Genomic DNA, 15,554 nt, shown 5'->3' with positions numbered 1-15,554 from the left:
CCCATTCTTTGTATGCTTGTAATACAAATATTTTAACCCAGGTACAATATTTTACATTTAGCAGTATTGATCTTCATTTGCCATTTGGGCCCAATTGCATGTCCTGTCCTTCAGTGATGTCAGTTTGGCTCATCAGATATTCTATCCTTAGAGGCAGAGAATCCTAAGTGAACTTTGTAAAGAATGACAGGGAGGAGAGACTCTGATCTCCACCTCCACAGAACCCGGCTGGACACTGACTCTCAGACAAAGCTTTTTCCATGGATTGTCATCTTCTGCTTCCTATTGCCAAGCCGATTTTCAGTCTAACTGGCTAACTGACCAGTAGCTCCATGAGCTGTTACCATCCTCCAAAGGCTCACGTGTTGAATTTTATCAAAGGCCTTCTGGAATTACGAGTGAGCAATATCCTTTGAATTGCTCTCATGCACTACTTTAGTTTCCTCTTCAAAAAACCAGGGGAGATTTGTGAGGTGGAACCTGTTGATTTTTAATTCATGGTGAATATGTTCATAGACTCTGTTCTTTAGGGACGTACTGGAAACGGAAAATATATAACGCTCTTAAACATTTCCCTCTTTAAATATTAGGCCAACTGGTCTATAAGACTGCCCAGTATCCTCCTATATACCCTCATGTTATAAAACTCTCTCTGTTATAAGCCAATAAACCTTGTTTCCCAATGTTGGAGGCCACTTAAGTTACAGAGCACTTTTCAAATAACAGCGTCTAGCCGGGTTCTGTGGAGGTGGAGGTTGGAGTCTCTCCTCCCCGTCACTCTTTACAATGTTCACAAATGATTCTCTGCCTCAGAGGTTAGAATATCCAATGAGCTAAGCCGATATCACAGAATGACGGGACATGCAATTGGGCACCAAATGTGAAATGAAGATCAATACTGCTAAATGTAATTGTAGTCAATACTGGGCGTAACAGTAAAGTAAATAGCCCATAAAGAGAGTAGAAGGTCAAAATCAAATACTAAAAGAATGACGGATTACATACAGGGTGACGTGGCAGTGACTGAGACGGAGAACTTGACCTCCCGCATTCCAAGGACGTTTTCAGCCCGGCAGATGTAATCCCCAACGTCAGCAGCCGTCATGTGAAGGATGCGCAGCACAGAACCCTGCACCTAGAGCATCAACAGGAAAATCACAGGCTCCGTTACTCACATTCTCCCAGGCTGCTTTCAGCATTCAGAGATATACTGACAAGTACAACACACCGTCACCACTCAGGAGGACGACGGTCTGACATTTGATCGTCTTCTTCTTTGGCCGAGGAACAAAAATCAAGAGATGAAAGGAAAACCCAGCCGGGGTTCCCATTCCTCACTGACGTCCAGTGACGGTGAGGGAAGATGCACAGATGTTCATGTTCAGGTTGGAGCTGATTCTGGGTACAGCCGCGATGCCCCCACAACCCCACCCATGTCAAACAGGCTGCCCAGCCTCACACAAAAACAGTAACCTATTGGGGGTAGTTCAAGAGATGTGCCACAGTTCACTCAGACATAGCCCAGGCTGAGCCACCAGCATCAGGGAAAAGCGTGATAAATTGGGGCAAAGGAGTTCCGGGGAAACCCTTATCGACTGTGTCTTGGACAAAATCCCCAAAGAATATCCTGCAAGTGGGGAGCAGGTCGTCTGGTCTGATAGCAGCTTGAAGTAGAGCTGCCCTTAGATTACCATCTCTTGTATAAAGACAAAAATCTCGCAGCCATTAAACATGATTAAAGAGGCTTAATTTCGGTTTGAAAGAAATCAGCAGAATAGAGACCTAGCCCTTTTTAAAATGCAGAATTCCTGCAACAGTGTTCAAAAGAAAAGGGAGTTGTGGATGTTTTTGTAAATACAATTTGAACAATTCCTGCTGTTGGCTCAGTGGGTCCGTGTGATGTGGTACTGAGCCATTAAGAGCTGGAAGATCCCAGTTCACTCCCTGATCTGTGTTCAGTCAGCCTGTCTCAGACAGATTGTTGCACAGTAACATTAATCTCTTATTGAACAGGGACCTGTTCTGGAGGAAACCGAACCAGGTACATTTTAGATTTTGCAATAAGCAGCCTCTCGACCCAGTTCCGTCCTCCAGTTAGTTTTGTTGTAACTATTTCCCATGGACACGTCATACATGGTTAGAAATTTGAAGAAGAAATAAAGAAAAACTGAAAGCAAATGGACATCCAAACTGGAAGACTTCACCTACCTGGTGATTGGCTGTTAGAGAGCCAGCTGCCCTGTACCATGTGATCCTGGGTTGCGGCTGACCTGTGACCTGGCAGTGTAACTCCAGCATTTCTCCCTCTGTTATTGAGATGGGAGAGGGGTGAACTATCACTGTAGGTGCAGTTCTTTGTGCTGTGGGGAGGGTGGAGATCAGAAGATGATTTTAATGAGACAAGCAGATCAAAAGTGGACAATACTGAGACTGTCAAATGTTGGATCGCAGATATGTTTCTTGCATTGATATTCATTTCAATAATGTGTGTGCGCATTTTTAAATATTTCAATCGACTTTGTACCTGTGGCCTTCTCGGCCAACACATTGGGCAAAGTATCCTTTCTGTGAAGAAAATTCACTTTTAACAATTCACTTTTGTGTTAGCTTGGCTCAGTTGGTATGACTCTTGCCTCTGAGTCAGGCCTGTGACTTGGAACCCAACTATAGAGTCGAGCACATAATCTGTGTTGACATTTCAGTGCCGTACTGAGGGAGTGCTGCATTGTCATTACTGAATAACGGATGTATGGTTGATGACCTTCCAATACACTGGTACTATCCAAAGTTTTTTTTTGTCATTCTCCTCTTTGCCTTTTTGATTATTTTCTTTGTCCGTTTGTTGCTCTCTATAACTCTCCCGACCATCATTGTAGACACTGACAGGATGATGTTAACTTGTGGTGCAGACTTGGGTACCCCCTCCGTTCACCCGAAGACACCGGGTAGAGGCCCGGTCGATATCCGTGATCAGACGTTGTTGAAATACTGGTAGGGGGGTGGGTGGGTGTTGCGGAGGTGGAGGGGAGGTGCCAGCACCAATCGTGCTGCTCATAGGTATCTGGCCGTTTGGGAGGGTGGGAAATCTGGTGGGCCTGCAGTTCTTAAAGTGCTTCCAGACATTCTACACTTGCCTTCGTCCCCTTGTTGTGCAATCACAGTTTACTTCAAATAATGCTCAGGATGAATATTTCCTACTGCACTCAGTATCATTTACATCTCTACAAGGTTCCCTCTCATTCATCTCCTTTCGAGACGGAGAACTCTTTCTAACATTTCCTCATCACTGGTGGGTTTGCAGATACCAAATTTATTTGATTGCCTTTCTTAAAAATACTTAACACACTGGCTTCTTTCCAATCCAGTGGAACTCCTAACTATTAATTGACTCCCTCATGACGACTCAGCTTTGGTACATTTTGTCCCAGTTCTCATTTATATTCCTTATACGGCATCCATTCCTGAAAATCTATTTGTTTTGAGCCCTTTAACCAGCCAAATTATATCAAAGTCATTAGTCCTGGAACCTCCTCTGGGCAGTACTAATGTGTTAGTTGTAATGTCTCCTGTGAATTCTTGCAGGGAGTACAGTTTAATTGGTTAACTACTTCTGGCTCATTCTCACTTTCAGCCCCAGGTACATCATTAACGAGATCTCAATTATTCTTTGATAATGCTCCTGCTGTTAGAATATTGGAAGAATTTTTTCACTGCTCTGCTCAGCTCCACAGATATAAGTGGGTTTTAGGGAGGGTCTTGGAGGGGGAGAGATGGAAGGGTTTATGTAGGGAATTCCAGGACGTGAGGCATGGATGGCCAAAATCACAACCACCAGTGATGGGGCAAAGGGGAGGCACAAAAGAGTCAGAGGAACAGAGAGTTCAGGGGGAGAGCTGTGGGACTGGAGGAGGTTACAGAGCGAGGGAGGGGAAGGGCCATACAGGGATTTAAATAAGTGTATTTTACAGCAACACGATAACCTCTGGTAGTTTGCATTGACCTGTTCGTGCTAAATATACCAGAATTCTATTTGCTTCCTTGAATAGAACTGCAACATTGGCAAGTGTTTGACAGCAATGAATCATCCACCACTGCTAAGGCCCTTTTTGTATCTCTCTCTATCAATACGATCCCATTCTTTGTATACTTGTAATGCAAATATTTTGACCCAGGTGCAATATTTTACATTTAGCAGTATTGATCTTCATTTGCCATTTGGGCCCAATTGCATGTCCCGTCCTTCTGTGATGTCAGTTTAGCTTATTCGATATTCTATCCTCTGAGGCAGAGAATCCTTGGTGAACTTTGTAAAGTGTGACGGGGAGGAGAGACTCCAGCCTCCACCGAACCCGGCTAGACACTGACTCTCAGATAAAGCTTTCTCCAGGGATTGACATCTTCTGCTTCCTATTGGCAAGCCAGTTTTCAGTCTAACTGGCTAACTTACCAGTAGCTCCATGAGCTGTTACCATCCTCTAAAGGCTCACGTGTACAATTATATCAAAGGCCTTCTGGAATTACGAGTGAGCAATATCCTTTGAATTGCTCTCATGCACTACTTTAGTTTCCTCTTCAAAAAACCAGGGGAGATTTGTGAGGTGGAACCTGTTGATTTTTAATTCATGGTGAATATGTTTATGGAATCTGTTCTTTCGGGTAGTACTGGAAACAGAAAACATAGAACGCTCTTAAACAATTCCCCCCTTTGAATATTAGGCCAACTGGTCTATAAGACTGCCCAGTATCCTCCTATATACCCTCATGTTATAAAACGTTCTCTGTTATAAGCCAATAAACCTTGTTTCCCAATGTTGGTGGCCACTTAAGTTACAGAGCACTTTTCAAATAACAGCGTCTAGCCGGGTTCTGTGGAGGTGGAGGTCGGAGTCTCTCCTCCCCGTCACTCTTTACAATGTTCACAAATGATTCTCTGCCTCAGAGGTTAGAATATCCAATGAGCTAAGCCGATATCATAGAATGACGGGACATGCAATTGGGCACCAAATGTGAAATGAAGATCAATACTGCTAAATGTAATTGTAGTCAATACTGGGCATAACAGTAAAGTAAATAGCCCATAAAGAGAGTAGAAGGTCAAAATCAAATACTAAAAGAATGACGGATTACATACAGGGTGACGTGGCAGTGACTGAGACGGAGAACTTGACCTCCCGCATTCCAAGGACGTTTTCAGCCCGGCAGATGTAATCCCCAACGTCAGCAGCCGTCATGTGAAGGATGCGCAGCACAGAACCCTGCACCTAGAGCATCAACAGGAAAATCACAGGCTCCGTTACTCACATTCTCCCAGGCTGCTTTCAGCATTCAGAGATATACTGACAAGTACAACACACCGTCACCACTCAGGAGGACTACGGTCTGACATTTGCTTGTCTTCTTCATTAACCGAGGAACAAAAATCAAGAGATGAAAGGAAAACCCAGCCGGGGGTTCCCATTCCTCACTGACATCCAGTGACGGTGAGGGAAGATGCACAGATGTTCATGTTCAGGTTAGAGCTGATTCTGGGTACAGCCGCGATGCCCCCACAACCCCACCCATGTCAGACAGGCTGCCCAGCCTCACGTAAGAAGAGTAACCCCTTTGGGGTAGTTCAAGAGATGTGCCACAGTTCACTCAGACATAGCCCAGCCTGAGCCACCAGCATCAGGGAAAAGCGTGAGAAATTGGGGGAGAGAAATTCCGGGGAAACCCTTATCGACTGTGTCTTGGACAGAATCCCCAAAGATTATCCTGCAAGTGGGGAGCAGGTCGTCTGGTCTGATAGCAGCTTGAAGTAGAGCTGCCCTTAGATTACCATCTCTTGTATAAAGACAAAAATAATCCAGCCATTAAACAAGTTTAAAGAGGCTTAATTTCGGTTTGAAAGAAATCAGCAGAATAGAAACCTGGCCCTTTTTAGAAAGCAGAATTCCTGCAACAGTGTTCAAAAGAAAAGGGAGTTGTGGATTTTATTGTAAATACAATTTGAACAATTCCTGCTGTTGGCTCAGTGGGTCCGTGTGATGTGGTACTGAGCCACTAAGAGCTGGAAGATCCCAGTTCACTCCCTGATCTGTGTTCAGTCAGCCAGTCTCAGACAGATTGTCGCACAGTAACATTAATCTCTTATTGAACAGGGACCTGTTCTGGAGGAAACCGAATCAGGTACATTTCAGATTTTGCAATATGCAGCCTCTCGACCCAGTTCCGTCCTCCAGTTAGTTTTGTTGTAACTATTTCCCATGGACACTTCATACATGGTTAGAAATTTGAAGAAGAAATAAAGAAAAACTGAAAGCAAATGGACATCCAAACTGGAAGACTTCACCTACCTGGTGATTGGCTGTTAGAGAGCCAGCTGCCCTGTACCATGTGATCATGGGTTGCGGCTGACCTGTGACCTGGCAGTGTAACTCCAGCATTTCTCCCTCTGTTACTGAGGTGGGAGAGGGGTGAACTCTCACTGTAGGTGCAGTTCTTTGTGCTGTGGGGAGGGTGGAGATCAGAAGATGATTTTAATGAGACAAGCAGATCAAAAGTGGACAATACTGAGACTGTCATTTGTTGAATCACAGATATGTTTCTTGCATTGATATTCACTTCAATAATGTGCGTGCGCATTTTTAAATATTTCAGTTGACTTTGTACCTGTGGCCTTCTCGGCCAACACATTGGGCAAAGTATCCTTTCTGTGAAGAAAATTCACTTTTAACAATTCACTTTTGTGTTAGCTTGGCTCAGTTGATATGACTCTTGCCTCTGAGTCAGGCCTGTGACTTGGAACCCAACTATAGAGTCGAGCACATAATCTGTGTTGACATTTCAGTGCCGTACTGAGGGAGTGCTGCATTGTCATTACTGAATAACGGATGTATGGTTGATGACCTTCCAGTACACTGGTACTATCCAAAGTTTTTTTTGTCATTCTCCTCTTTGCCTTTTTGATTATTTTCTTTGTCCGTTTGTTGCTCTCTATAACTCTCCCGACCATCATTGTAGACACTGACAGGATGATGTTAACTTGTGGTGCAGATTGGGGTACCCCCTCCGTTCACCCGAAGACTCCGGGTCAAGGCCCGGTTGATTTCCGTGATCAGACGTTGTTGAAATACTGGTAGGGGGGTGGGTGCGAGGTGCGGGGTGTGGAGGTGGAGGTGGAGGGGAGCTGCCAGCACTAATCCTGCTGCTCATGGGTTGCTGGCCGTTTGGGAGGGTGGGAAATCTGGTGGGCCTGCAGTTCTTAAAGTGCTTCCAGACATTCTACACTTGCCTTCGTCCCCTTGTTGTGCAATCACAGTTTACTTCAAATAATGCTCAGGATGAATATTTCCTACTGCACTCAGTATCATTTACATCTCTACAAGGTTCCCTCTCATTCATCTCCTTTCAAGACGGAGAACTCTTTCTAACATTTCCTCATCACTCGTGGTTTGCAGATACCAGATTTATTTGATTGCCTTTTTAAAAAATACTTAACACACTAGCTTCTTTCCAATCCAGTGGAACTCCTAACTATTAATTGACTCCCTCATGACGACTCAGCTTTGGTACATTTTGTCCCAGTTCTCATTTATTGTCCTTATACGGCATCCATTCCTGAAGATCTATTTGTTTTGAGCCCTTTAACCAGCCGAATTAGACCAAAGTCATTAGTCCGGGAACCTCCTCTGGGCAGTACTAACGTGTTAGTCGTAATGTCTCCTGTAAATTCTTGCAGGAAGTACAGATTAATTGGGTAACTACTTCTGGTTGACCCTCACTTTCAGCCCCAGGTACATCATTAACGAGATCTCAATTATTCTTTGATAATGCTCCTGCTGTTAGAATGTTGGAAGAATTTTTTCACTGCTCTGCTCAGCTCCACAGATATAAGTGGGTTTTAGGGAGGGTCTTGGAGGGGGAGAGATGGAAGGGTTTATGTCGGGAATTCCAGGACGTGAGGCATGGATGGCCAAAATCACAACCACCAGTGATGGGGCAAAGGGGAGGCACAAAAGAGTCAGAGGAACAGAGAGTTCAGGGGGAGAGCTGTAGGACTGGAGGAGGTTACAGAGCTCGGTAGGGGAAGGGCCATACAGGGATTTAAATAAGTGTATTTTACAGCAACAGGATAACCTCTGGTAGTTTGCATTGACCTGTTTGTGCTAAATATACCAGAATTCTATTTGCTTCCTTCAATGGAACTGCCACATTGGCAAGCGTTTGACAGCAATGAATCATCCACCACTGCTAAGGCCCTTTCTGTATCTCTCTCTATCAATACGATCCCATTCTTTGTATACTTTAATACAAATATTTTGACGCAGGTGCAATATTTTACATTTAGCAGCATTGATCTTCATTTGCCATTTGGGCCCAATTGCATGTCTCGTCCTTCAGTGATGTCAGTTTAGCTCATTAGATATTCTATCCTCAGAGGCAGAGAATTCTTAGTGAACTTTGTAAAGTGTGACGGGGAGGGAGAGACTCGAACCTCCATCTCCACAGAACCCGGCTGGACACTGACTCTCGGACAAAGCTTTTTCCATGGATTGTCAACTATTGCCAAGCCGATTTTCAGTCTAACTGGCTAACTTACCAGTAGCTCCATGAGCTGTTACCATCCTCCAAAGGCTCACGTGTTGAATTATATCAAAGGCCTTCTGGAATTACGAGTGAGCAATATCCTTTGAATTGCTCTCATGCACTACTTTAGTTTCCTCTTCAAAAAACCAGGGGAGATTTGTGAGGTGGAACCTGTTGATTTTTAATTCATGGTGAATATGTTTATGGAATCTGTTCTTTCGGGTCGTACTGGAAACAGAAAACATATAACACTCTTAAACACTTCCCTCTTTGAATATTAGGCCAACTGGTCTGTAAGACTGCCCAATATCCTCCTATATACCCTCATGTTATAAAACTCTCTCTGTTATAAGCCAATAAACCTTGTTTCCCAATGTTGGTGGCCACTTAAGTTACAGAGCACTTTTCAAATAACAGCGTCTAGCCGGGTTCTGTGGAGGTGGAGGTCGGAGTCTCTCCTCCCCGTCACTCTTTACAATGTTCACAAATATTTCTCTGCCTCAGAGGTTAGAATATCCAATGAGCTAAGCTGATATCACAGAATGACGGGACATGTAATTGGGCACCAAATGTCAAATGAAGATCAATACTGCTAAATGTAATTGTAGTCAATACTGGGCGTAACAGTAAAGTAAATAGCCCATAAAGAGAGTAGAAGATCGAAATCAAATACTAAAAGAATGACGGATTACATACAGGGTGACGTGGCAGTGACTGAGACGGAGAACTTGACCTCCCGCATTCCAAGGACGTTTTCAGCCCGGCAGATGTAATCCCCAACGTCAGCAGCCATCATGTGAAGGATGCGCAGCACAGAACCCTGCACCTAGAGCATCAACAGGAAAATCACAGGCTCCGTTACTCACATTCTCCCAGGCTGCTTTCAGCATTCAGAGATATACTGACAAGTACAACACACCGTCACCACTCAGGAGGACTACGGTCTCACATTTGCTCGTCCTCTTCTTTGACTGAGGAACAAAAAACAAGACATGAAAGGAAAACCAGCCGGGGTTCCCATTCCTCACTGACGTCCAGTGACCGATAAGGGAAGATGCACAGATGTTCATGTTCGGGTAAGAGCTGATTCTGGGTACAGCTGTGATGCCCCCACAACCCCGACCCATGTCAGACAGCCTGCCCAGCCTGACACATAAAGAATAACCCCTTGAGGGTAGTACTGGAGAGCTGCCAGAGCTCACTCAGACATAGCCCAGCCTGAGCCACCAACGTCAGGGAAAAGTGAGAGAAATTGGTGCAAAATTGGGGCAAAGGAATTCCGGGGAAATCGTTAAGAGCAGGAAGATCCCCCTTCAGTCCTTGATCTGTGTTTGAAGAAAAAAAAGAAAAACTGAAAGCAAATGGACATCCAAACTGGAAGACTTCACCTACCTGGTGATTGGCTGTTAGAGAGCCAGCTGCCCTGTACCATGTGATCATGGGTTGCGGCTGACCTGTGACCTGGCAGTGTAACTCCAGCATTTCTCCCTCTGTTACTGAGGTGGGAGAGGGTTGAACTCTCACTGTCGGTGCACTTCCTTGTGCTGTGGGGAGGGTGGAGATCAGAATGAGACTAATGGATCAAAAGTGGACAATATAGATGCTGTTGAATCACAGATATGTTTCTTGCATTGATATTCACTTCAGTAGTTTGTGTAAATGTTTCAATCGACTTTTAATCTGTGGCCTTCTGGGGCAAGGCGTTGGGCACAGAGTCCTTCGTGCGCAGAAAATTAATTTTTTAACTGTCTATGTTAGCTTGGCTCATTTGGTGTCACTCTTGCCTCTGAGTCAGGACTGTGACTATGACCCAACCATGGAGCTGAGCACATAATCTGTGTTGACATTTCAGTGCCGTACTGAGGGCGTGCTGCATTGTCATTAGTGAATAATGGCATGTTGTCAGTTACCTTCTAATCCACTGGTGCTATTCCCAGATCTCGCCAACTTTGGAAGATTTTAATTAATGACCCCCAATTTCAATATCCTTCAGTGGAAACCATTTGAACTTGGACAAGTTTCTGGTTTCAATCTGATTAGTTCATCCTTTAAAAATGATCTGTCATTAATCACTATGGGGGGTGGGTATGGGGGGTGGGTGAGGGGGGTGGGTGAGGGGGGTGGGTGAGGGGGGTGGGTGAGGGGGGTGGGTGAGGGGGGTGGGTGAGGGGGGTGGGTGAGGGGGGTGGGTGAGGGGGGTGGGTGAGGGGGGTGGGGTGGGGGGGGGGGTGGGGTGGGGGGTGGGGTGGGGTGGGGGGTGGGGTGGGGGGTGGGGTGGGGTGGGGGGTGGGGTGGGGGGTGGGGTGGGGTGGGGGGTGGTGTGGGGGGGGTGTGGAGAGAGGGAGGATGGGGGATGGGGGATGGGAGAGGGAAGAGGGAAAGAGACTCCGACCTCCGCCTCCACTGAACCCGGCTAGACACCGTCTCTCAGACAAAGCTTTTTCCATTTATTGTCATCTTCTGCTTCCTATTGCCAAACCGGTCTGACGAGCTAACTCGCCATTAGCTCCATGAGCTGGAACCATCCTCTAAAGGCTCACATGTAGAACTATATCAAAGGCTTCTGGAATCACAAGTAAGCAATATTTGAGTAGTTCTCATGCACTACTTTGGTTACCTCCTCAAAAAACCAGGGGAGATTTGTGAGGTAGGACCAATTGATTTTTTATTCATGGTAATTATGTTTATGAACTCTGTTCTTTAGGGTAGTACTGGAAACTTAGAACATATAAAGCACTTAAGCATTTTCTTCCCTATAAATATTAGTTTAACTGGTCTACAAGACTGCTCTCATGTTAGGAACATAGGAACAGGAGTAGGCCATTTAGCCCCCTGAGCCTGCTCCGCCATTCAATTAGATCATGGTTGATCTGTATATCAACTCAAGTTACCCAACTTAGCTTCTTATCCCTTGATACCCTTACCTAACAAAAATCTATCAATCTCAGTCTTGAAAGCTCCAATTGACTCAGAATCCACAACCTTTTGGGGGAGAGAATTCCAGATGTCTACCTTTGTGTGAAAAAGTGCTTCCTGATTTCCCTCCTAAATGGCCTGGCTCTAATTTTAAGGTTACGTCCCCTGGTTCTTGATTTCCCCACCAGAGGAAATAGTTTCTCTGTATCCATCCTATCAAATCCTTTTAACATTTTATACACCTCAATAAGATCACCCCTCAATCTTCTATACTCAAGGGAATACAACACAAGTTTATGTAACCTGCCCTCATAATTTTATCCTTTTAGCCCCAGTACCATTCTGGTCAATCTGCGCTGCACCCCCTCCAAGGCCAATATATCCTTCCTGAGGCGCGGTGCTGAAAACTGAACCCAGTACTCCAGATGGGTCTGACCGAGGCTCGGTACAACTGAAGGATAACTTCCTCCCCTTTGTAATCTAGCCCCCTTAAGATAAAAGCCAACATGCCATTAGCCTTTTTGGTTGCTTTTTGTACCTGTCTACTAGCTTTAAATGATTTGTGTACTAGGACTCCCAAATCTCTTTGTTCCTCAACTGTTCCTAGTTTCTCACCATTTAGAAAATACTCCGACTTATCTCATTGATAGGTCCAAAGTGGATGATATCACATTTCCTCACATTAAACTCCATGTCATAGTTTTGCCCACTCACTTAATCTGTCTATGTCCCTTTGCAGTCCCCAGCTCCCATCTGCACTACCTCTTACTGTCCTCCCTAACTTAGCATCATTTGCAAATTTGGATATACAATTCTCTATTCCTTCATACAAGTCAGTAATAAATATGGTGAAAAGTTAAGGCCCCAGAACAGATCCCTGGGGAACACCACTTGTCACATCCTGCCAATGAGTACATACCCTTTATCCCCACCTTCTGTCTCCCAACTAATTTCCAACCCAAGTCAAAAGGCTACCTCCAATTCTGTGCGCTCTCATTTTTGCCAATAATCTTTTGTTTGGAACAGACGTGACTTAACCTTAACAAACGGTGCTGGCTCTCTGATCAGCTCTTTTTTGTTCAAAGGTTCAGTCACTCTATCCCTAATGACAGATTCTAGTATCTGCCACACAACTGATGTTAAAAATGTCATGAAACTCTTATAAAGCTACTAGACCGTGTTTCCCAATGTTGGAGGCCTCATAAGTTACAAAGCACTTTTCAAACAACACAAGAAATCCTTGGCTCCCAACTGTAGTCAAAACTGGGCACAACAGTAAAGTAAATAGCCCATAAAAAGAGTAAAAGATGGAAATCAAAAACTAAAAGAATGACTGATTACATACAGGGTGATGTGACAGTGACTGAGACGGAGAATTTGACCTCCCGCATTCCAAGGACGTTTTCAGCCCGGCAGATGTAATCCCCAACGTCAGCAGCCGTCATGTGAAGGATGCGCAGCACAGAACCCTGCACCTAGAGCATCAACAGGAAAATCACAGGCTCCGTTACTCACATTCTCCCAGGCTGCTTTCAGCATTCAGAGATATACTGACAAGTACAACACACCGTCGCCACTCAGCAGGACTTGGCGTTTGCTTGTGCCCTTCGTTGACTCAAGTAACTAAAATCAAGACATGAAAGGAAAACCCAGTCAGGGTTTCCATTTCTCACTGCTGGGAAATCGCACAGACATGTACGCTGGGTAACGGCTGATTCTGGGTACAGATGTGATGCCCCACCAAGTTGGACATCCTCACACCTAAAGAGTAACCACTTCAGTGTATTACTGGATTGATACTGAGGCCGGCTAAATTATCGCAGTGCCAATGGTTGGGATTTGGATGTGGTTTTATTTGGTGCTTTCTTGGAAGCATTCTCTGCTTCAACCACAGTGATGAATTAAACTTTCGATCACACACTTATTATGTCCGTATAAAATAATTCCCCATAAAAAGAAAATCCAGGATTGTTCCACCACCTTCACCTACCTGGTGATTGGCTGTTAGAGAGCCAGCTGCCCTGTACCATGTGATCCTGGGTTGCGGCTGACCTGTGACCTGGCAGTGTAACTCCAGCATTTCTCCCTCTGTTACTGAGGTGGGAGAGGGCTGAACTCTAACTGTTGGTGCAGTTCTTTGTGCTGTGGGGAGGGTAGAGATCAGAAGAGGTTTTTTAATGAGACTAACAAATCAAAAGTGGACAGTACTGAGGCTGTCATTGGCTGTATCACAGATATGTTTCTTGCAATGAGAGCATTCAATGCAACAGTTAATATAAAATTGAAGAATGGAACCAAATTCTTGAGCTATCTTGTAACTGGTTTTAAATAATGAACCTTTTTTGTTTCAATATTTTTCTGAAGGTATAGTGCTGACTTTGTACACATTAATCCAGATGTAACCTCACCACTGATCAGTACCAAGATAACATATACCTCTGATTTATAGTAAAATGTCCTAGTATTTGATAAGCTTTGATCATATTGGCTTGGAACCATCCAGATGTTTCCCTGTTTCATACACACATTTCATGTTTTCATTTTGAATATACCTTGTGTTAAACCATTCTGCATTAAATTCCATATTATTACTTAATCATCTACTTAATTAATTCAGATTTTTGACTTTTTAAGAAAAATCTCCTTTATATCCACTTGTTCCACTCTCCCTTTGTCAGTTTGGGGATGATCTTAAATTCATGCCCATATGACTGACCAGTTGAAATAGTTTTTCCCTATTTACCTCTCATAATATTCAACACATTCATCTGTTCTCCTCTTAACCTTCTCTGTTCTCCTCTTAACCTTCTCTGTTCTAATGAAACAAGGCCTAGTTTCTCAAATGGCCCCTCAAAACTAAAGCTTTCATCCTTGGTATTATTCTGGTGAATCTCTTCTGCACCCTCTCCATGACCTGGACATCTTTCCCCAGACACAATTCCAATGCTTGAGGAGCTTTTAAAAGTATTTACCCGAACCCCACTTATTTTCATCTTAATTTCCTTTAGCATTCTAACAACACCATTGCTAAGTTTAAAAATTCATAACTGACAGAAAAACTCCAACCCATCCTCCTACAACAGACTTAAGTTCCAAATGATTACACTCCCATTCAACAACACCCAAAATCTTGGTCTCCCAAGTGCAGTGTAAGTGACGTTAAAATCAAAGTAATTACTGGACCGTCTTTAAGAATAAAAGAAGGGGCAGAAGTGATCCAATAGCATTAAATAAGATGGAGAATGTTACATACGGTAAACACCGGAGGTGACCGACACAGAGACTGCAACTTGCTGCATTCCAAGAACGTTTTCAGCGTGGCAGATGTAATCCCCAGCATCAGCTCGCGTCGCCTGCTGAATGCGCAGTACAGGGCCCTGCACCTACAAGATCAACCGCAAAATCAAAGCCTCGTAACACCTTCTCACAGAACAACAACAAATTGCATTTATATAGTGCCTTTTACATAGTAAAACATCCCAAGGCAATTCACAGGTGCGATTTTTAAACAAAATTTGACACCGAGCCACAAGATATAAGAACATAACAAATAGGAGCGGGAGTAGGCCAGTCGGCCCCTCGAGCCTGCTCCGCCATTCAATCAGATCATGGCTGATCTTTGACCTCAACTCCACTTTCCCGCTCGATCCCCATATCCCTTAAAGACCAAAAATCTATCGATCTCAGTCTTGAATTTACTCGACAAATGAGCATCCACAGCCCTCTGGGGTAAAGAATTCCAAAGATTCACAACCTTCTGAAAAAATAAATTTCTCCACATCTCAGTACTAAATGGCCGACCCCTTATCCTGAGACTATGCCCCCTAGTTCTAGACTCTCCAGCCAGGGGAAATAGCCTCTCAGCATCTACCCTGTCAAGCCCTCACAGAATCTAACATGTTTCAATGAGATCAGCTCTCATTTTTCTAAACTCCAGAGAGTATAAGCCCATTCTACTCAATCTCTCCTCATAGGACAACCCTCTCATCCCAGGAATCAATCAAGTGAACCTTTGTTGCACCCCTCTAAGACAAGTATATCCTTCCTTAGATAAGGAGACCAAAACTCTA

General features: G+C 44.2%; 1 protein-coding gene across 1 annotated transcript in view; it reads right to left on the bottom strand.

The window, feature by feature from the left end:
* Positions 1–15,554, bottom strand: part of hspg2 (heparan sulfate proteoglycan 2) — a 473,886-nt gene that overhangs the window by 107,861 nt on the left and 350,471 nt on the right. The window contains 9 exon segments of the mRNA XM_067970061.1: positions 1,006–1,135; positions 2,209–2,360; positions 5,132–5,261; positions 6,336–6,487; positions 9,265–9,394; positions 9,961–10,112; positions 12,830–12,959; positions 13,475–13,626; positions 14,738–14,867. Of these exon segments, the coding sequence (XP_067826162.1) occupies positions 1,006–1,135; positions 2,209–2,360; positions 5,132–5,261; positions 6,336–6,487; positions 9,265–9,394; positions 9,961–10,112; positions 12,830–12,959; positions 13,475–13,626; positions 14,738–14,867 (1,258 nt within the window).

Source organism: Heptranchias perlo, chromosome 32 (assembly GCF_035084215.1).
Source record: "Heptranchias perlo isolate sHepPer1 chromosome 32, sHepPer1.hap1, whole genome shotgun sequence".
NCBI lineage: Eukaryota > Metazoa > Chordata > Chondrichthyes > Hexanchiformes > Hexanchidae > Heptranchias > Heptranchias perlo.
This window is presented reverse-complemented; position numbering and strand designations above follow the sequence as displayed.